The sequence below is a fragment of the Cnephaeus nilssonii genome (genome assembly GCF_951640355.1).
Source record: "Cnephaeus nilssonii genome assembly, chromosome: 5".
NCBI classification, from domain to species: domain Eukaryota; kingdom Metazoa; phylum Chordata; class Mammalia; order Chiroptera; family Vespertilionidae; genus Cnephaeus; species Cnephaeus nilssonii.
The window spans coordinates 15,311,232-15,331,047 of NC_137076.1; the positions used below are offsets into that span (position 1 = coordinate 15,311,232).

The window sequence follows — 19,816 nt, forward strand, 5'->3', positions numbered from 1 at the left end:
ACAAAGGCAGCAGGAGGGAAAGGGGAGACCTAACTGAGGATCCCAGATTTGGCTGGCTTCACAGTTTCACTCCAGCTGGCCCTGCCTTCCTGTCCTGAGAGGTGGTTAAAGGAAGCTCTGAGGAAGAAAGGTCAGGCTGGGAGAGAAGCGGGAGCTCGCCAAAATCCACACCCTGCTCTCCGAGCAGCAGGCTGAGCCAGCTGGAGGTGGGGGCAACAGAGATGAAGGAGCAGAAACTGGCCCCTGCTCGCCCAGGGCTCCCAGGCTGCAGGGTAGAGGGTGCTGAAACAGAATAGGAGATGCCAGGCAGGGGGCTGGGACACTGATCCCAGGACCTCTCTCTGCCCCAATCCCCCTTCTCCCACTGCCAGCCACACCTTGAGCATCCCAGCCCTGCTCCCTCCCTCCTCTGAGCGCTGTCACACCTCCAGCTCAAACCAGTCATTTAGCACTTGGCTTATAACCCTGAGTTGACTTTTTATTATATGTCTACATCTACCTTCCCAACTAGATCAGAATCTCCTCCAAGGCAAGAGCACATGTCCCCTGTTACAGTACATTTTTGGTGAAAAAAAAGAAAAAGAGGTTATTTAGGAAGTAAATCATTTGGGCAATGCAGTGGTATGTTTATGACAAAAAAGCTGGACGTTGCATTACAATCACGGCCCCAGACCTCCGTGACGTCATTCTGCTTGTGACGTCACTGTCGCTGGCTACTGTGGCGCTCCGCAGCCCACAGGCAGGATGACGCAACCATCAGAACCGGTGCGGACCTGTGCGCGCTGGAGGTGTTAGCGAGGCTGGCGGCCGGAGGTACCCGGAGAGGGCGAGGAGAAACGGGTCGAGAAGCCCAAACTGGGTGGTGTCCGCATTGCCCGGACTGGCCCCGCCTCCGCGATGACGGACACGGGTCAGCCAATCCGGGCCAGCCGCGGGGAAGCGGAGCCTATCAGCGGCCGGGGCTCGGCCGGCGCTTCCGCGTTTGTTCGCGAGCCCCAGGCGCGAGCCCGCGGGGGAGGGGACGGAGGCCCAGGCAACGCACCGCAGGCTCCCCCACGTCGCTCCCCCTCGTTGCTCCGCACCTGGCCTAGCGGGTCTGCGGGCCGAGGCCGCCGCCTCCCAGGGGACCAGATGGCCTCGGAAGGCCTGGCGGAGGAGCTGGAAGCGGTGCTGGGGGGTCAGGGGCTGCGTGTGCAGAGCTGGGACTCGGAGCCGGCCGGGGAGCTGCGGGCACCCGTGCGGCTACGGAGGAACGTCTGCTACGTGGTGCTGGCCGTGTTCCTCAACGAGCAGGTGAGCGTCCGCCCGCCGGCCCGCCGACCCACCGCCTGGGCCCGGAGCGCGCAGCCAGCCCCTTGGGGACCGAGGACCTACCGGCAGGAACCAGCGCTTCTTTGTGGGTGGCGCTCCCCAGTTTTGCAAAGCACTGTCATACTGACAACTGAACCTTGTGCGCCGAACTCTGAACCCTGCGATTGTCAGACGTACAGAGGAGAAAACCGAGGCCAGGAGCATGTCTGTCTCATCCCACAAGGCCTCGGTGCCTAATGGGGAGCGCTGTCTTATTCCTCTTCCTTTTCCCACAAGGTAGCTAGCACAGGCTGGCGGAGTGGGCTCTCTTTAAGATTGTTCAGTGCTGCAGAGACCTCCCCTGGGTCCCACAGGCAGTAACGGCACAACCTGTGCTTGCATTCAGACCTCGCTCCTGTGTGATGCTCTTTTTGGTGCTGATCTAATACAGATTGCTGTGACAACAGCTAGAAGGGGCCAAGGCCATAGGTAGGAGTTATATGGGGGTGTCGGTGGGGGCATGTTTCAAAGCCTAGACTTCAGTGTGAGAACAGGCCACAGCAGTTTGCAAACCAAGAGGGGAGGGGAGAGAGACTGTAACATATGCAGACAGTGCAGGACACATGGCAACCCCCACTGTGGGGTCTGAACCCCAGCCCCCGAAGCAGGTCCCAGGAATCTCAGCCCCTCTCTGCAATGGAAGTCTGAATGCAAAGGGGTAAATCGCAGAGAGGGACAGCTGTAGCTGGCAGCCACTCAAGGGCCATTCTCTAGGAAAGCTCCGCAGTTTGAGGGTGTCCTCTAGTAAGGGGGTCCTGGGTGATCGTGTTTAAGATATGATCTGGCCCCAGGGCAAGGGAAGGCTGCTGGCTGTGTCCCTCCTTTGGCAATCCCAGCCTGGCGGTGTGAGGGTGAGGATTTTCTCTCTCCCCTCAGGATGAGGTGCTCATGATCCAGGAGGCCAAGAAAGAATGCTATGGGTCGTGGTACCTGCCCGCGGGGAGAATGGAGCCTGGGGAGACCATCGTGGAGGCCCTGCAGCGGGAGGTGAAGGAGGAGGCCGGGCTGCACTGCGAGCCGCTGACATTGCTGTGTGTGGAGGAGCGGGGCCCCTCCTGGATCCGCTTCGTGTTCCTTGCTCAGCCCACAGGTACTAGTACAGCACACCTGGTGGCAGTGTGGGCAAGGGGCAGTGGATAGCTTTCCCCCTGCTGGTGCTCAGGTGAGATCAGCCCCTGTTCTGGCTGCTACAAGCCTGGCATCTCCAGGTTCCAGCCTCAGCGTCAGGGTTAGAGTGCCTCGGTGGCTGTTGGCTTTGCCAGGCCTCGCACTTCTCTCAACACAGACCCTTTCTCCCACCCCTCCCCCAGGTGGAGTTCTCAAGACTTCCAAGGAGGCAGATGCAGAGTCCCTGCAGGCGTGCTGGTACCCACGAACCTCCCTGGCCACTCCTCTGCGAGCCCAGGACATCCTGCCCCTGGTTGAACTGGCTGCCCAGTACCGCCACCAGGCCAGGCACCCTCGCATTCTGCCCCAAGAGCTTCCCTGCAATCTGGTTTGTCAGCGGCTCGTGGCCACCTTTACCAGTGTGGCCACCCAGACCGTGTGGGTGTTGGTAGGCACAGTGGGGGCGCCTCACTTGCCCATCACTGCCTGTGGCTTCACCCCTATGGAGCAGAGGGGTGGCATCAACATGGCCATCTTGCGGCTGCTACAGGAGTGTCTGACTCTGCACCACTTGGCAGTGGAGACCAAGGGGTTGCTTGGACTACAGCACCTGGGCAAAGGCCATACGGATGGCATCTGCCTGAATGTGCTGGTGACCGTGGCTTTTCGGAACCCAGGAATCCAAAATGAGCCCCCCGAGGTGCGGGGTGAGAACTTTGTTTGGTGGAAGGTGGTGGAGGAAGACCTACAAAGCCAGCTCTTCCAGAGGCTTCAGGAATCATCTGTTGTCCCAGTCAACAGATAGAAAGGTGCCATAAGTAGACACGGAGCTGCTGTCTGTGCTCCCTCCACCATGGTTTCGCCTCCCTCTTAGGGAGGCAGGAGGTTGGCAATCAGGGATCCCGTTGTATTGGGAGCAGGATAGTTCTCCTGCTTCTCAGGGGGGACTTCCATCTCTCCTTACCATGAGCAGGTCCCTACATTGCACCAGAAGGGACAGTGCCTTGAACCAAGCAACGAGTCCAGAGCTCAAGGACCCAGTTGCCCTGAGGCACAATGAGGGCACTGCTCCCTAAAGGGATATAAGAACGTTCTGAACCCGAGATAGCATCTTCTCTTCTAGGCCAGGTTCTCAGGCACTTAGAACATGGAGGAGGTGCTGGGGAGGTTACTCCAAGGACTGTGTCCCTTGCTGCGTAAATAGATGTTGCTTCCTTTGCCTTCCTGCCTAAATGTCTCTGTGGGGAGGAAGTGAGCAGGGAGGGGGGACTGCCCTCAGAAGAGAAGCTCCTCCCCTCGTCCCACCGAGGCCTTGCCAGACCGCAGGCTGACACGGCAGGGGCCGGCCTGGTGCTGGGAGCTGGGAGCAGGCAGGCTTCCTGCTGTCCACCTCGGCCTGTCTGGGGCCCACTGAGAACCTCTTCGTCTTGCCTGCCAGGTAGGAGGTGACCACATCCCCTCCAAGTTTCGAGCAGTGAGAATGCCAGGGAAGCTTCGGGTAGGCGAGGAGTCGGGAGCTGCCCGGGCCTGGATTTCCTTCTTGAGCTGATCCCTCCCCACTCTGCTGCCGGGCCCCTGGCTCTTGCCTCTGCCTTTTTATAACTCTAGCCCAAACCCAACCCAAATCCTCTCATTTCCCCTTAGCCCAACTGAATCATAGTAGGAATTGTTTAAAGAAAGAACTTGACTAAAATTTAAAGGAAAACTAAAAGGAATGAACAAAGAAAATATATTGTGTGCTCCTCACTGCATCTGAAGTCTAGATCTCTGATTCCGAGCTGGGAAACACTTGGTTGGGCTTCCCTGCTGAAGTAACTACACGCTGGCCCTGAATGAAGGACCAGGGGACCCGAGGCCCCCCAGCTGCTGCCTGCCTCTCTTGGCCACCATCTTGTCTTCCTTTCTGGCCTGTGGGGCTGTCTGTGGTAGGAGTCCTCCTGTCCATCCGAGGATAAAGATCTCCGAAGATGGAGCAGAACCCTTTCGCTCTCCCTCACTTCTCTCAGTGTCTGAGGGACCCACCCGTCCATATCCACGTCAAAGGGCAATGGTATCTGCGCCCATTATTTAGCCTATGGTAGTTTCCAACTGTGGGTGCCGATTCGAATCACCCGGAGAGCTTTAAAAACAACTCTGGGCCAGCCCTGAGACACCGATTTATCTCACAGAGGGTCGGGCTGGGGCATTGGTATTTTAAAAAGCCGCCCAAGTGATTCTAACACGCACCGAGGCGAGAACCACTGGCCAGCCCTCTCCGTCTTCAGCTTGCCCTGCCCTGGCGCATTCTTGGTGACTCCCTCAGAGGCTCCACGCACGTACACTTAGGGACAAGCTTTTTAACCCAGCAGGCCCACTGTTCACAAAAGCAAGCCATACAGCTCACAACCTAAGCACCTAACGTGAGACGTGCACACAGATGCTGCAGATGGCCCACTCCCCCAGGGTGTCTCTGGGGCTGGCCAGCCCTCAGTTGTGGGCAAACTGAGCAGAAATAGTGTTGCCTGGCCAAGAGCCGCTGTTCCTGGCAGGCGCTGAGGAACGTCAGAGTTGCCCTGCCAGAGCCTGTCTGTTTACCGCCAACCCCTCCACTCCAGTGCTGAAAAAGGAACTTAATTTGTCTTAGTTGGGGAGGAAGATGGGCCCAAATTAGCAGCGGAGCCCTCGGCAGAAAAGACGCGAAGGGCGGAGAAGAACAGGGCAGCTGTGTCCACGCAACCACACCATTTATTGCCGTGGTGTCTGGGGGGTACACCATGAGAATGCCAAAGTGCATCGAGGAGGGGCGTGTTTGGGACTCCTGGACGCTTGGACATGTTCAGAAAGAGTCCAGACCCAGTCTGCCCACCGAGCTTGCTCCCATCCCACACCCACACCCACGTGTGCACAACGCATGCATGCACACGCCCGGTGTCCTTCAGCACAGCAGGTCAGTCCTCCCCAGCTTGGAGGAATGTGGGAGAGGTAGAGGTCACTGAGTTTCCTCCTCTTTCATGTCACCTCTTGGCAACCCGCAGCTGGCTTCCAGAAGCGGCATGGGCAGGAAAAGGAAGCAAAAGGGGCTCTGGCCTGCTCCTCCTTGCCCAGGAGCAAAGCCAGCAACTGCAGTCCTGCTGTGAGGTAATGCCTGGCGCCGCCTGTGTGTTCCTGCAGGTCGAGACAGATTCGGGCCGGGTGGGGTGGCAGCCCCAGCCTCAGAGGGCATGCAGGGAGAACACCAGGCCTGCAGCCTGTGCCCCAGCCCCTCCCTGCCAGGCCTTGGGGCCTGCAGTCAGGTGGGCATCCTGGCCTCATCTGTACCCTGAGCTCCCTCGCTCCCCTGGAAGGGCATTCCGTCGAGAACACTGTGGGCTGGGCCCGGCCTCCCCCAGTCTCCAGCCCCTCTGCCCAGGTGCTGTGGACCTGCTGAGACGGGTTCAGAAGGCGCCAGAGAAACCAGCTGGAGCTGGAGCCTGGCACCAGCCCCCGGCTCCCCAGGCCCTCTCCCGCCCTGGTGGAGTTGCATCAAGGTTCTCATTAGCAGCTGCCCCCGCCTGGGCGCGGAGCATGCTTTGGCCATTTGCCATGAGGCGGTTGGGGATTTTGCAACCGTCTCCAGGAGGGCCAGGCAAGAAGAGTGGGCTACCCCTGCCATCCACTGCCCCTTCCGCAAGGGTTAAGTCAAGAAGGCAGGAGAGAAAAAATGTCAAGTCTTAGCAGAATCTATGGTACCTAGGGTGACAGAGTCTGGGCTCCCTTGCCCTCATCTGTCTGACCTACAGTCCTGACCAGCCCTTGCAGCCGTCAGCTCACACCCCTTGTGCCCACGGGATTGAATCACAGGTCTTGGCCTCGGCCACAAATGGCCTGTAGAGGCAGGTGACAGGCACAGAACACAGGAGGGTCTGGGTTCCGACGCTCACCTGGCCATCACCCAGCTCCCCGGGAGGCCACCTCTTTTGTTCCTGGGCTCTGGGACCTTGGAGACCCACTTCCTGAAGCCCAGCCTGGTGTAGCCAACAAGGCAAGGTCTCCTTGAGGTGACCTGGGAGCCGAAGCCCAGGCCTCCACAGAGGCAGAGGCCCCTGGATACAGAGGAGACAGAGCCAAGCCCCTGCCCCGGGAGAAGGGTGGCGGCGGCTGTGCCAGGCGGGAGGGGAGGCAGCTCCGGGCAGAGGTGAGAAGAGGAGCCTCCCCTCCCGTCATGCTCCTGGCTCAGGCGTGCCCTTCCGGGGGTGGGGGGAGGTGCAGGTGAGGACCCTGTGGGGGGAACTTGACGAAAGCAATGGCAGCCAGTTCCTTGCAGAATTCCTCCAGTACCACCACGCCCTGGAGGAGGGTCTGGTGGTCCAGCCTGAGGGGAGAGCACAGAGTCATGGCTGGAAGGCCGTGGGTGTGCCCCCAGTGTGACCTCCCAGGGTCCCTAAGGCATAACCCAGTGGCAGACCCCTGAATGAGAACAGAGCTCAGCAGCAGGCCCTCTGCACTAAGACCTGGCACCCCTCTCCCCCCCCCACCCCCGCACCAAGCACCTGCCCTCCCACCCAGGGCTCTGCCCCAGGCACCCACTTCTCTCGGTTACTTACTGCTCCCCAGGAATATGTCCCATCAGCTGCTTGCGCACCAGGAGCAGTTTGCCTGGGAACTGGGGTACCCTCTGAATTCTCTGCATCAAGTCCCCAATCACCTAGAGAGGAACAGGAGGACTGAGGTGGGGACCAGTGACACTCCAGCAAGGTCCATGGCTCTGCTGCACCATGGCAGATGGCAGGGTGGCTGGTACCTGTGCTCTCCCCGGGCACTGACTAGGGTCCCCACATCTGCAGCTCCCAAGCCCCTGTCCTGTCCCCTCCCTTCCTGCCCACCACTGACACACTCCCTGGCATCCTTACCCGGACGAGCACAGAGAACAGACTCCTGCAGCCGGGGGCCAGGCTGATGTAGGGGTCCAGGAGGTACTCATGGATAAGCGGGTGGGGGAAGAGGGCGAGCCGGGACAGGACGGAGGTCACTTGCAGGTTCAGGCTGTATGGCTGCAGGGAACATGGTGGACAAACCCAGGGCTGTCAGGGGGTGGTGAGCATTTCTGCACTCCCCCAGAAAGGCACCTGGCCAGTGTGAACGTGTGCGGGGGTGGGAGGCTCACATGATGTGTGTGTGTCATGGATCCCTGGGGCTGAGGGCCAGAACATGTTAGGGCGTGTGGAGCAGAGGCGAGACGGGGCTTCCCGCCCGGGGAACAGTGAGGGGAGAGGGGGGCCATGGAGCTGAAGAACCGCAGACGACCCGACCCCCTGCTCTTCCGAAGGACTCCAGAGGCACCCACCTGGGGTGCCACCGTGGGCCTCGCCCTCTGGCTGGGGCCCAGCCCCGCTGGCTACCTGTTCCAAAATCCGGGACATGCGGTCAAACAGCATTCGGAGGAAGTGCCCCTCAAAGAAAGGCCGCTCCGGCTCGTGGGGGTCCAGCGGTGTGAGAGCCAGGGGCCAGCCCCAGGGACTGACGCGGGAGCTGCACTCCTGGAACTGGAGCAGGAGGGAGAGCTGAGAGGAGGCCCGCGGTCAGGAGGCCCCGGCACACAGAGGGCCACACAGGAAGGTGGACTCAGGGCTTCGTGGCTGGAGCTGGGCGTGCCCTGGCGGAGCTCACAGAGGGAGAAGCCTTTGAGGGGCAAGGAGTGGGCCCTGGCAGAGGCCTCAACACTCACCAGTGTGTAAGCATCGTGGACGTAAGTGTCGTATCCGGTCTCCTCCAGGAAGGCGGAGGTCTTGGCTTCCTCAGGAACCAGGCAGAGGAAGCTGAGAGACAGGACCCTCGGTGTGGCGGGGCGCCCCTGGTGCCACGCTCCCCCCGCTCCGTCTGTCTCCTCCTGGAGGGAACATCCCCACCCGGGCTGCGCCCCTCAGGGGTATGGCCCAAGACAAAGCGAACCCACGTGGCTCCGGCCTCCTGACCTGCCCCTACCTGTTGACGATCTCAGTTACCGCCGTTTTGCCATCCGAGTTGGTGGCGGGGGCTGGATGGGGCTTGGCAGAGGGCTGGAAGCCGGCGTCGAGGAGGCCGTCTGTGAAGTAGGGGTCCTCCTCGAGGTCTCTGTGGCCAGGGGGCACATGCATGGCACGGAGGAACCAACCAAAGAAAGAGTGTGGGGTGCCGAGGGCTGGGGTGGGGCCGGGGCCTCCCCGGGGCGCAGGGTCTCGCTTACAGATTGTCTTCGTAGCTCTCGGGCTCCTGGGAACCCCGGGCCGCGTACAGGCGGCCCTCGAGATGGCACAGGACCAGGCCGCGGACGACCCGCTCGTGGGGCTTCTGGAGCAGCTCCTCAAACAGCCGCAGCGTGGCAATGCTGATCTGGGGCAAGAAGGCGTCAGCAGGAGGCCCCTTCCTGCCCCAGCTTCCGGGGGCGCCTGGGAGTCGGCTCTCCCAGATAAGAAAAGTCCCCCTAGAAGGGAATCCCCCTCCCCGGCAGGTTTTGGGGGGAGTGGATGGGTGGTGGCCTGGGACTCGGGAGTCTGGCTGGTCTTGGTTCCATCATCAATTTGATGCGCAATCACAGGCAAGAAAAATGGGCTTTTCTGTGCCTCAGTTTCTCTGTCCGGAAAATGGAGTGCTGGCCTCGCCCACCTCCGAGGGGCCAGCAGCCTGAAAAACGTCCCATGAAGGGAGAAGCAGGGTGCAGACCAGACAGCCTGTGATCACAGACAACGACCGTGTGACAAGAGCCGGCTGGCTACCATCACGGTTTCTTTTTGGTGGGGAGGGGTTCAGCATTTCGAAGGCAGAGCCCCCGGGACCACTAACGAAGATGGGAGACCTCGGGAAATCCCTCCGGCAGGGCTGGGGCGGGAGCGCGTGGAGACCAGGGCGTCCACCTCACCTCATCAGAGAGGTGGTCGCAGTGCCGGATGAGGTGAGCGCACAGGGTGCGGGGGCCGTCCTCGGGGGCTGCCGGCCGCGGCTCCGAGCCCAGGAGGAAGGCCACGGCCTCTCCGAGCAGCGCAGGGGAGCGGAGCTGACGCAGCAGGGCCGTCAGCAGGGCCGTGGAGGTCAGGACGCTCTGCTCAGACCTATGTGGACAGAACACTGAGCCAGGCAGGGACAGGGAGGGGCTGGGTGGGAGGGTGGTGGAACCCTTCCTGGTTTCCTTACATCTCCAGCTGGTGTCTCTCTGCTCCCTCCCACCCCTCCTGAGGTCACAGAGTCCCAGGGCGTAGGCCGTTGCTAGCCCACAGTGGCTCTGAGCCACGTGTGTGTTGGGGTAGGCCTGGCCAAAAAGAGCCCACAGACTCATGGGACGCTGGCTAAGGAGGTCCCTGTCTGTAGGGACAGGAAGGGGCGGACGGGGTGGGCGGTTCGATCCACCCTATGTCCACATCTGAGGGGCCTGGACGTAGACTTACACGTGAAGGAGCTGCGGCTGCAGAATCTCCACGAACAACTTCTCAGCCACAGCCTTTGCTAAGGCATCCGCCACCACCTGGGCACCAAAGAGCACGTCTTAAACACGTGTCCACCGAAAAGAACTGTCCGTGCACAGCATCCAGCACAACAGCAGAGGGGCCCCGCCCAGCTCCGCAGACCCCTCAGGTCTCCAGGAGACGGAGATGACAGCGGCGTGACTCACCGCGTGCGCCTCCATGATGAGGTGGTCACAGTAATCAAACCAGCCCAGGAAGGCAGCCAGGGCCTCTTTGCCTGGGAAGTCACCCTCATCGGACGGGGCACTGGGTAACCTGCGGGAGAGCGAGGGAGGCTGTGAGGCCCGCCTCAGCTGTTCCAGAAGGAAGCCGGGCCCTCTCTCCCTCTGCCCGGGAGCCTCTGTTGCAGGTGGGGAGTGGGCCGGGGCACAGGGGAGGGCGGTCAGTTCTACAGGGAGCTCTGTGGGTAGAAGCCAAAGTGATGCTCCTCTGGTGGGTGAGAAGGCCCTTAGGGGGGGCTGTAACCTTGGGAAGGAGGTGCCAGCCCGGGTCCCCATCCCTCCTGGAAAACAAGGGGAACCGGCCACCGGAGGACAGGCAGGGCTTCCAGCCACTGCAGATGCAGCCCCACCTCCCCGGCCACGTGCCTACCTCCAGGCGATGCCCTCTAAAGCAGCAATGTCTGCGGGGTCCAGAAAGGCGGGCAAGGACTGGTACAGCTGGCAAAGGTGCTTCACAACCTCAGGGCAACAGGGGCTGCTCTGCACCAGGTAGGTGGCGGCTGCCTGGGGGGCCACGCTGACGAGCAGCAGCAGATTCTCCTGGGCCTTTAGAGCCACACGGCCTCTCTAGGGGGCAGGGACACAACCTCAGGACCTGCACCTGAGCCCAGTCCCCTGGGCTCCGCCCAGCATTCACCCGGCCCAGCACCTTGCTCTTGCACAAGCCAACCAGGGAGGTGATTAGGTTGCTCTCCCCTATCCCCTCATCGGGCTCCTGGGTCTCAACAGGCAGCTGGGCGGTCAAGGCCCCGGCCTCACAGGGACCCCCGTCAGGAGCCTTGCTGTGGGGGTGGTCCTTGTCCTCGATACTGGCCGTCTCTCTAGGCAGGGCGGTGGACTCTTTGGAGGCTTTCTTCTGAGCGACAGTTTTTTTACCCTGCAAAGGAGGCTAGGTGAGGCCGGGCCTGGTGGAGACCACTCCCCACGCTGTCCCTCGGGAACGCAGATGTGCTAACTGTTAGGGGCTCGGCAGGGAGCGGGAGGGGAGGCGCCCTGAGTGCCTCTGTGGGGTGGGGTCTGGGCCCCTCCGCTTCTGTCCGCTAGAGACACTCACTTCCAGGATGTAGGTGAGCAGGGCTGGATCCTGCTGGATCTTGGAGCAGAGGACGGTGGTGAACTGCACCTCCTCCTTTTCTGTGAGGGATCCGGGAGCTCCCCCAAGCCGGAGAAGGTTCTGGAAGGGGAGTAGCATAGAAACAGAGGGGAACGGGTGGCAGGGAAGAGAGGGGGGCCGCACCCCCAGACACCCCTTGGCTTCCCGGCCCCTCACCTGCACAGGCCTGTGGACGTTGAGGTAATGCAGGAGAGGGTGCTGGACCTGGGCCAGAACCTTACTGAAGAACTGGAACACCTGCTGCCGCATGCCGGGGGGGTACTGAGGGGCAGGGCGGAGGGCCGGTCAGGAGAGGGGGCCGTGCCCCTCGGAACACTGCCCTCCTCCCCTGCCCGGGGGCACCTTCTCTGCAAGCCTCCTTCCCTCACTGTGGGAACCGGCCCCCTCTGCGCTGCCCGTCCCCGTCCCACTTCATTTTTCTCCATAAGCTTGTCGTCACTGAACACACAGGTGGGCTCTGTCCTAATCACCACTGTGTCCCCTGACACACGGCTGGTCCTCAGCACATCTTGGCTGAGTGAAGGCTGACTGACTAAGAGGGAGCCTCTCCTCGACTTCCCTGACACGAGCAGTGGGCGGGGGAGGTGGTGGCTGTGCCCTGAGCCGGCCCCGCCGGTGTCCGGGCTGGAGGGGCACAGGTGGAAGAGCCTGGCACCAGGGCCGGGCTGGGCCGGAAGGCTCCGGGTCCGCACCTCGGCCTTGCCCAGCGTGCACAGGGTCTCCAGGATCTTGTGCTGCAGCAGGTACTCGAGGCAGGGCCCGGCCTCGCCCGCCGCCTGCTGCCTCTCCTCGTGCACCAGGATGTCCAGCATCTGCTTCAGCCGCCAGGGGATATCCGTCTTCTTGGCCGGGGTGCTTTCATCTACTCGAGGGTCAGGAAAGAGGGTGAGTGGGGAGAAGATGAGCACTCTGGCTCCACGGAGTCAAGTCCAAGGGGCCTGGGGATGGGGTTGGCTGAGGGCAGGAGAGGCCAAGTTAACAGTCTGCTCCAAATAAAGGCCAGAGGAAATGGGAGTTCACAGTTCATGCCTCCATATTTAAAAACACAAAAGAACCCGGCCGGTGTGGCTCAGTGGTTGAGCGTGACCCATGAACCAGGAGGTCACAGTTCGATTCCCCGTTAGAGCACATGCCAGAGTTGTCAATGATTCTCTCTCATAATTGATGTTTCTATCTCTCTCTCTCCTTCTCCCTCTCTCTGAAATCAATAAAAAGACATATTAAAACACACACACAAAAGACCTTCTAGAATGAGGCCCAGGATTCAACTCTGAGAATGTGGGCATGCCCTGCTTTTTATCAAAGGGAAGAGCATCAGTCTTGTCCAAACCCTGCGGCTGACCGAGGGTCGTTGCCAGGGCTGCAGGCAGCTCTGGGCCTGAGTGAGAAGCTGTGGGCCCAGGGGTCTCTGTCATATAATTCAGAATCTGTCTCCTAGCAGCTTCCCAACAGATAATCTGGGGCCTGCTTGTCTCTTTTACACTCACAGAATGCAATACTCTACTTTTTAAAAAGCAAACAAACAAAAAAAAGAAAAATAAAAGAAAAGAAAAAGCAGAAAAAAGATGCCCAGCCGGTATTGCTCAGTGGTTGAGCATCGACCCATAAACCAAGAGGTCACTGGTTCAATCCCTGGTCAGGGCACATGCCCGGGTTGCGGGCTTGATCCCCAGGAGGGGTGTGCAGGAGGCAGCCGATCGATGTTTCTCTTTCATCAGTGTTTCTATCTCTATCCCTCTTCCTTCCTCTCTCTCTAAAAATCACAAAAACATATTTTTTAAAAAGCAGAAAAAAGAAATCTGTGCACGACCTTGGGTTCAGACTCAAACCTGCGGCACCACAGAGAGGCCCGGATGGAGAAGCTGGTTAGTGTGGTTGTCTTAGAGCTGCAGAGGCTAGAGTGGTTTTTAAAAGAAGGTTTTGGTACTTTGGCACTGGAGCACCCCCTAGCTTTTCTTGAAAGCACAGGCTCTTAAGCAAGGCAGCTGCCTCATCCACTCCTGTACCTCTGGTATAGGGACTGTTCTGGAAATTAATGGGTTGGGCCCAGGCAAAGCCCCAGATGGATCTGAGTCGGTTCTGGATCCCTGACTGCTCTCCTGGTGAGCTGGGGCTCTGTGTCAAAGAGGTCTTTGGACTAAAAGGTACAAACGTACAGTTATAAAATCAGTCCTAGGTGTGTAATGTGCAGAGTGGTGGCTATAGTTAACAGCACTGTATTGTATAATTGAAAGTTGCTATGGCCGAAACCGGTTTGGCTCAGTGGATAGAGCGTCGGCCTGCAGACTGAAGGGTCCCAGGTTCGATTCCGGTCAAGGGCATGTACCTTGGTTGCGGGCACATCCCCAGTAGAGGGGTGTGCAGGAGACAGCTGATCGATGTTTCTCTCTCATCGATGTTTCTAACTCTCTGTCCCTCTCCCTTCCTCTATGTAAAATATCAATAAAATATATTAAAAAAAAAAAAAAGAAAGTTGCTATGATTGTAAAAGTTCTCATCACACGAAAAAAATTATAACTACACGTGGTGATGGATATTAATGAGACTTACTGTAATCATTTCACAATCTACCCATATATGGAATCAATATGTTATACAACTGAAACTAATATAATGTTACTAGAGGCCCGATGCACGAAGATTCGTGCAAGAATGGGCCTTCCTTCCCCTGGCTGCTGGCACTGTCTTCGCTCCGGCCCAGAGCTGCCTTCCCAAGCTGCCCAGAGGCCCAGAGCGGCTGAGGAGGTGCAGAACGCCTGTGTCGTCGCCATGGTGACAACGCAAGCGTCCCGCCTCCCGCCACTCATACCTGTGTATGCAAATTAACCCACCATCTTTGTTAGGTTAATTTGCATACTCACTCCTGATTGGCTGGCGGTGTCGTGAAGGTATGGTCAATTTGCATTTTTCTCTTTTATTAGTGTAGATATGTCAATTATATTTCAATGAAAAAAGAGAGATGATCAGTCTAAAGTTGTTCTCAACTCGGGGCATGTGCTGTCCCCAGGGGACATTTGGTAATGCCCGGAGAGACAGTTTTGGTTGTCACATAAGCGGGGAGGGTACTGGCCTCTCATGGCTAGAGATCAGAGTTGGGGCTAAATATACTGCAGTGCACTCCCACTGCCCCCAGCACGAAGAGTGACCCGTCCAAATGTCCACAGTGCGAGCCTGAGGAACCTGCTCTAACAGAGGCTTCAGAGGCCCTTGGACAGCCCAAGGCGACTTTCTCGTTTCTTGGGCTGCTCAGACTGGAAATAAAGCCTTCAGGACGGTGCAAGCTGGAACGGAATCCCAATCTGAACTCCAGGAGGGGAAAGCTAGGGATGCAGGACAGGTTTACACGGCAATCAGGGTGCATCCACCAATGCCAGCACACCGACTACAAAGCAACCCATTAGATTCCATCTCCCAGTGAGCGAGCCTGATGGGCCCAGATGCCCAAGGCATTGGTTCCCTGGTGTGTCAGTGTGGGGAGAAGGACCTGGTATTTATAGGCTTTGGTTTTGGTTTTTGTTCTCCCCCTACCCGTCCAAGTTGGCTGAGGGATAAGAGAAATTTGTTCAATTTCTTTTTTGTTAATCCTCACCTGAGGATATTTTTCCATTGATTTTTAGAGAGAGTGGAAGGGAGGGGGTGAGACAGAGAGAAATATCAATGTGAGAGAGATACATTGCTTGGTTGCCTCCCACATGGGACCCAACCAGGGCCTTCGATTCCTTGACTGGAATCGAACCTGCAACCCTTCGGTCTGCTCTATCCACTGAGCCAAAGTGGCTCGGGCTGTTCGATTGCTTTTTCAATCAGTAAGCCCTGGACACAGGCACTTGGAGACTGAAGGCCTGGATGACCCGGCTGGAAGATGGGGGCAAGTGGAGCTCAACCTCTGCCCTGCACAGTAGGCCCGCGAGAGCCCCATCCTCCTTGTCCCCGCTCCCACCTCACATCGCTCCCTCGCAAAACGTCAGAACTCTGAACTCCTGGGCAGCAGCTGTCACTCCCCGGGGCCCCTGCACCTCTGAGCTGCATGGTGCCTCTGCCCATCCTTTCCTCCCAGTTCCTCCCACCTGTGCTTTCGATGTAATAGTGCGTGATGCCCTTCCAGTGCTCCACAAACGCCTCCAGAAGGTCGATGGTGGGCTCCCACTGCGGAGAGAGCAGACACATAACCTGTGTGACCACCGGCTCGGCCGCCACCCACACTCCCAGGAACGGACCTTCCACTATCTGCTAGGTGCCGGGTCAGTGCTGGGACTTGGGGAGGCACCGCGATCGTGGGTTCTCAAAAGGAAGAGTAACACGTTTCCTCCAGGACACATCCGAACTGTCGCCAACGATGCCGTGGCATCGCTCCCAGACCCCGCTCCCTGCTGGAATCACGGTGCCCCTGCCACAGGTCAGGATTCCATAGTCCTTGGCCCGGAGGAGCTAAGAAAGCTGGTGGACACATCAGAGAAACAGATGATTTCAGCACAACAGGGCTATCCTACAACAGAGGTACACAGAGAAGAACAGGAGAGCACCCCTAAAACAACAAGAGCAAAATGACACGGCTGGAACACACGCGAAAGACAAAGTTTTCAGGTCCCTCTGAATCGGAGGGTCTGCGGAAAGCTGTGTTCAAGGCCACACAGGCTCGGTTCAGCCAGATGGGCAACAGTAGCATAACGTTAAGAAAGTGCCTTAGCCCTGGCCGGTTTGGCTCAGTGGATAAGGGCATCGGTCTGCGGACTCAAGGGTCCCGGGTTCGATTCCGGTCAAGGGCATGTGCCTTGGTTGCGGGCGCATACCCGGTGGGGGGTGTGCAGGAGGCAGCTGATCGATGTTTCTCGCTCTCTGTCCCTCTCCCTTCCTCTCTGTAGAAAATCAATAAAAATATATTTTAAAAAAAGAAAGTGCCTTACTTATATACGGTACGGGCCGCTTCTGTCCAAGCTCGGGCTGTGCAGCCCTAGCTCTTCCTTAGCTAGCTCTGCTCCCATCCATGCCTCCTCCAGCTCCTCCTGTTGGCCACGGGGGACTCTGACTCTGCTGGGAGCAAGCCCTACACCTCCCCCTTCCCAGTGCTCTCGCCATCTCTAAGGCCTGGCTGGTACTGTAATAACAAGCACTTCCCCTGAAAACTGCCCCAAAAGGGCATTTCTTCTTTTTCCTTGCAGAGTAAATGTTTGCAGGGTAAAAATACACAATCAGGTGGTCACTCTGCAAAGGTGCTCATTTCTACTCTGGATCTTTGCTCAGGCCACTCCTCAGCCAGATCCTAACGGCCCCCCGTCCTCTGAGGGCCGGCTCCACAAAGCCCTGTCTGGGTTCCTGGATGCATCGCCCTCTAACCTCATGCCTTACTGCACCACAGAACTCCCTATCTCCTCCCTTCATCGATGCAGGAAGTATCTTCCAGTTCCTGCTACATACACAACACCATGCTACATGTCACAGGCAAGACAAGGATGTCTCAGATCCAGTGCCACAAAGGAGAAGAGAACATAAAACCACACTGAGCAACTCAACTGCAGAATGCAGTGTGAGGTGAGAACACAGGAAAGGTGGGACAGTGACCTCCGGGAAAAGAGGAGTCGCTTCCAACAGAGAAGGCCGAGGTCACGCAGGAACTGAAACCGGAAGAACTGCGTGAGATTTCAACAATCAGAGATGAAGGAAAGACATTTCCTGCAGAAGGTGCTCTGCAAAGTGTGTCTGGGGCAAGGATGGACTGATGGGGTTTTGGAGCCTTGAATGCCAAGCCAAGGAGTCTGGAGACGTATACATTTGCAGGCCATGGGGAGCAGATCCGTGACATCGTCAGAGCAGTGTTTTAGGAAGAGTCATCTGGCAGTTGTGTGTAGGAAACGAGGGCAAGAAGAACGCTTTGAAGACCACGACGACAGGAAGCAGTAACACTGAAGCTGAGGCCTTGGCTGCCCAACCTTGTCTTCTTTTAAAATTAGTTGTGGGGTTCACAGCCCTTACTAGAGTGACATCTCCCACAGTCGTCCCAAACACACGGTGTATGACCACATCTTACCACGTTCTATTATCGTTGGGTTAGCGGTCATCTCTCTACTAGACCATTAGCATCCTGGCGGTCAGGGGCACACACATAGTGGCTACTCATTAATATTTACTAAATGGCTCAGCAACATGCATATAAGCCTAATCAATGGACACAGACAACAGGGCGGTGGGGGCATGAATGGGAGGTGGGGGGCAATGGGGGAATAAGGACACATATGTAATACCTTAAATCAATAAAGAAATTTTTAAAAAATGGCTCAGCAAGCCCCTTAAGACCCTGTTCCATACATAGTTCCTTGTCTCTTGGAATGCCTTCTGACCCTTGAACAAGTTTGTAATGGGGGCTCATTGAATCGCAAAATTCATTCATAGTTTCTGAAAACCTTGCACTGGCTTAACTAACTAGCTAATCCAGTAAAAAAAAAAAAAAAGCAGGACTAGGAGAATGCAGGTTAGCTAAAACAGACCATTAGAGAGAAGAAAGCAGGTGGATACTCTATACCTGAGACTATTGTTAGCTACTCTTAACTCTTAGACCAAAGAAACCATTCTAAATTTCTATTTCAAGATAAGGATTGCAACTCTATTTTTTTGTCAGAAGAGGGCAGGAAAGAGCAGCATGCTCCCTCCTTACCAAGGAGGTAAGCAACTTGCTGGGGTCTTACCCTGATGACCCAGGCCAGGGGAAGACCTACTAGTTTGTGCAAGATGTAGGGGGTGCAGGCAAAAGGGGGGGTTCCCATCTCTCCCGGGGGCCACACAGGGTCAGTTAAACTTCTAGGGTATGGCCTGTACACTGAGGGGCCGAAGAAGACCAGCTGCCTAAAAGTATCTCCCTTGACCACCAATATTTCCTCCAGCCTCTGACACTGAAATTCCGGTGCTTGGAGGCATTAGAAATTCACTCCCTAGGGCGAAGGTCTTGTCTGTCTGCCCTCTGCGAGGAGCTGTCCTTGAGAGGTATGAAGTAGTTTGTCAGATCACTTTCTGAGCCGACAGCTGTCTAGATTGGGGACAGGGAGGAGGGGAAGGAGAGATTACTATATGGAACCCCTCCCAGGCCCCTGGACATCTGGGAGGGCCAGGCTGGGGCAGGTGGGGCAGGTGAGGAAGGAGCCGGAACCTGTCACTTTCTTCCCAAGTTTGCTTAAGGCTGAGGCTATTCTCATTCATAACAAGCTCTGAATTGAGAAAGGGGGGTGGGGGGAGTGTTGGGGAGGAAGGGAGTGGAATCCAAGGTTGTTTCTCTCGGGAAAATCTGATACACTAAACTGGTCACTTAGGAGAGGGTTTAGGCTGAGACAAATGAATTGTTCACTTTACAGACAGGTTCTTGGCCAGGGTTACTTGGAAGACAGGGCCTCCGCCTTCCCTATCTAAACTGAACTTTTATCTTACTGGTGAAGTGGGCTGCCTCTGACCAGCCTCCCCCGCCAACAGAACATAGCAAAAACACAAACTCTGATGGAATGTAAGACATCAATACAGTCTTCCCCACAGGGCTGCTGGCCAGGCCCCGCCGTGGCTGGCTTCCCCGGAGTCAAGGACTCAAGGCTAGGGCAATGTGAGATCCACACTGGAAACCTGCAGAAGGCTGCTCCAGGGCTGGGGCCAGGGCCCCCCCAAAGCTGCTCCAGGGCCAGGGCGAGGGCCCACCCACCGGACTGTCTGCACTCTCCCCGGGGCCTGGCCCGGCTGGGCCGCACTCCGCACTCCCGGGCGGAGGGCAGGGCTCCGCGGCGGGGCAGGGCAGCGCTTTTTAAGCCCGGGGCGCAGGAAGTGAGGAGTGTGTGTCGGAAGGGGTGGGGGGAGGTAGAGGGGAGGAGGGGACCTGGGGACCGGGAGGAAGAAGCTGTTGGGTGACGGGGGCCCTCGGGCACCGGCGAGCTGGGGGCTGGGAGCCGGGCGCAGGGAAAACAAACAGGAAGCACTCGGGAGCAGAGGCGGGGAACGGCGCGGTCGGGGCGGGCGGCGCGGCCGGAGAGGAGCGGCTGGAAGCGGGCGGCGCTGTGCGGGGCCGCGCGAGGAGGCGGGGAGGGCGCCGCGCGGCCCGTTGGGGTCCCTCCCGGGCGGCCCGCGCCCGCTACCGGCTCCGCCCCGGCCCCGCGACCCCGCCCGGCCTACCGCGCCCACGGCCTCCTGCAGCAGCGCCCCGAGCCGGCTCAGCATGGTGGCGCCCGGCTCGGCTCGGGCTCGGCTCCGGCTCCGGCTCCTCGGCGGCCGCACTCCCGGCGCAGGGGCGGCCCCGCGGCGGCGAGGGAGGCGGGGCCCGGCCCGCTCCGCCCCGGCTGGGCAGGGGGCGCTCCCGCCGGTCCCCCGGGTCCCCGCGGGGCCTGTCGCGGTGGGAAAGCGAGCTGATCCCCCAGAGCGGGAGGGCGCCGCGCGGGGCGCAGGGTGCAGCCCGCAGGCGCCTGTAGGGAGCCGGGTGGCCGCGAGAGAACGACCCTTCCCCTCGGAGAAGGGCGCGTGGCCCGGGAGGTCGTTTCCGGGGAGTGAGAAGCTCTGTGGGTCCCGTGCGTCTCCGGACGCCCCCGCGCCCCCCGGTCCCCCCACGG

At 58.6% G+C, this 19,816-nt stretch overlaps 2 protein-coding genes across 3 annotated transcripts; one reads left to right on the forward strand and one right to left on the reverse strand.

Moving 5' to 3' along the window:
- The first annotated feature begins 1,007 nt into the window (after positions 1-1,007).
- NUDT18 (nudix hydrolase 18) lies at positions 1,008-4,476 on the forward strand. Its single transcript, XM_079770366.1, has 3 exons — positions 1,008-1,293; positions 2,227-2,440; positions 2,661-4,476. Exons 1-3 carry the CDS (start codon positions 1,132-1,134, stop codon positions 3,260-3,262), a joined length of 978 nt encoding a protein of 325 aa, XP_079626492.1. The 5' UTR covers positions 1,008-1,131; the 3' UTR covers positions 3,263-4,476.
- A 230-nt stretch (positions 4,477-4,706) lies between these two features.
- Positions 4,707-19,594, reverse strand: FHIP2B (FHF complex subunit HOOK interacting protein 2B). Of its 2 annotated transcripts, XM_079770985.1 has the most exons (18): positions 19,386-19,475; positions 15,464-15,683; positions 15,314-15,392; positions 11,939-12,108; positions 11,403-11,507; positions 11,187-11,306; positions 10,782-11,009; positions 10,503-10,699; positions 10,058-10,166; positions 9,834-9,910; positions 9,311-9,500; positions 8,639-8,784; positions 8,398-8,526; positions 8,141-8,231; positions 7,815-7,958; positions 7,326-7,466; positions 7,020-7,120; positions 4,708-6,787 (listed from the first exon to the last, which is right to left on the reverse strand). In XM_079770985.1, exons 4-18 carry the CDS (start codon positions 12,056-12,058, stop codon positions 6,649-6,651), a joined length of 2,037 nt encoding a protein of 678 aa, XP_079627111.1. In that variant the 5' UTR covers positions 12,059-12,108; positions 15,314-15,392; positions 15,464-15,683; positions 19,386-19,475; the 3' UTR covers positions 4,708-6,648. The 2 variants fall into 2 exon arrangements, with proteins under 2 accessions (XP_079627110.1, XP_079627111.1); XM_079770984.1 differs by lacking the exon at positions 15,464-15,683 and having other exon boundaries at positions 4,707-6,787; positions 19,386-19,594.
- Positions 19,595-19,816: the final 222 nt, after the last annotated feature.

Bases quoted from the DNA above. Each gene is read 5' to 3' on its own strand.
- FHIP2B (XM_079770984.1), bottom strand. From the start codon at position 19,430: ATGCTGAGCCGGCTCGGGGCGCTGCTGCAGGAGGCCGTGGGCGCG. The intron at 15,393-19,385 runs GTAGGCCGGGCG...CTCTCTCCGCAG, and splicing joins TGCAGGAGGCCGTGGGCGCG to TGGGAGCCCACCATCGACCT. The intron at 7,121-7,325 runs GTAAGGATGCCA...GTTCCTCTCTAG, and splicing joins TGTTCTCTGTGCTCGTCCGG to GTGATTGGGGACTTGATGCA.
- NUDT18 (XM_079770366.1), top strand. From the start codon at position 1,132: ATGGCCTCGGAAGGCCTGGCGGAGGAGCTGGAAGCGGTGCTGGGGGGT. The intron at 1,294-2,226 runs GTGAGCGTCCGC...CTCTCCCCTCAG, and splicing joins CCGTGTTCCTCAACGAGCAG to GATGAGGTGCTCATGATCCA. The intron at 2,441-2,660 runs GTACTAGTACAG...CCCCTCCCCCAG, and splicing joins GTTCCTTGCTCAGCCCACAG to GTGGAGTTCTCAAGACTTCC.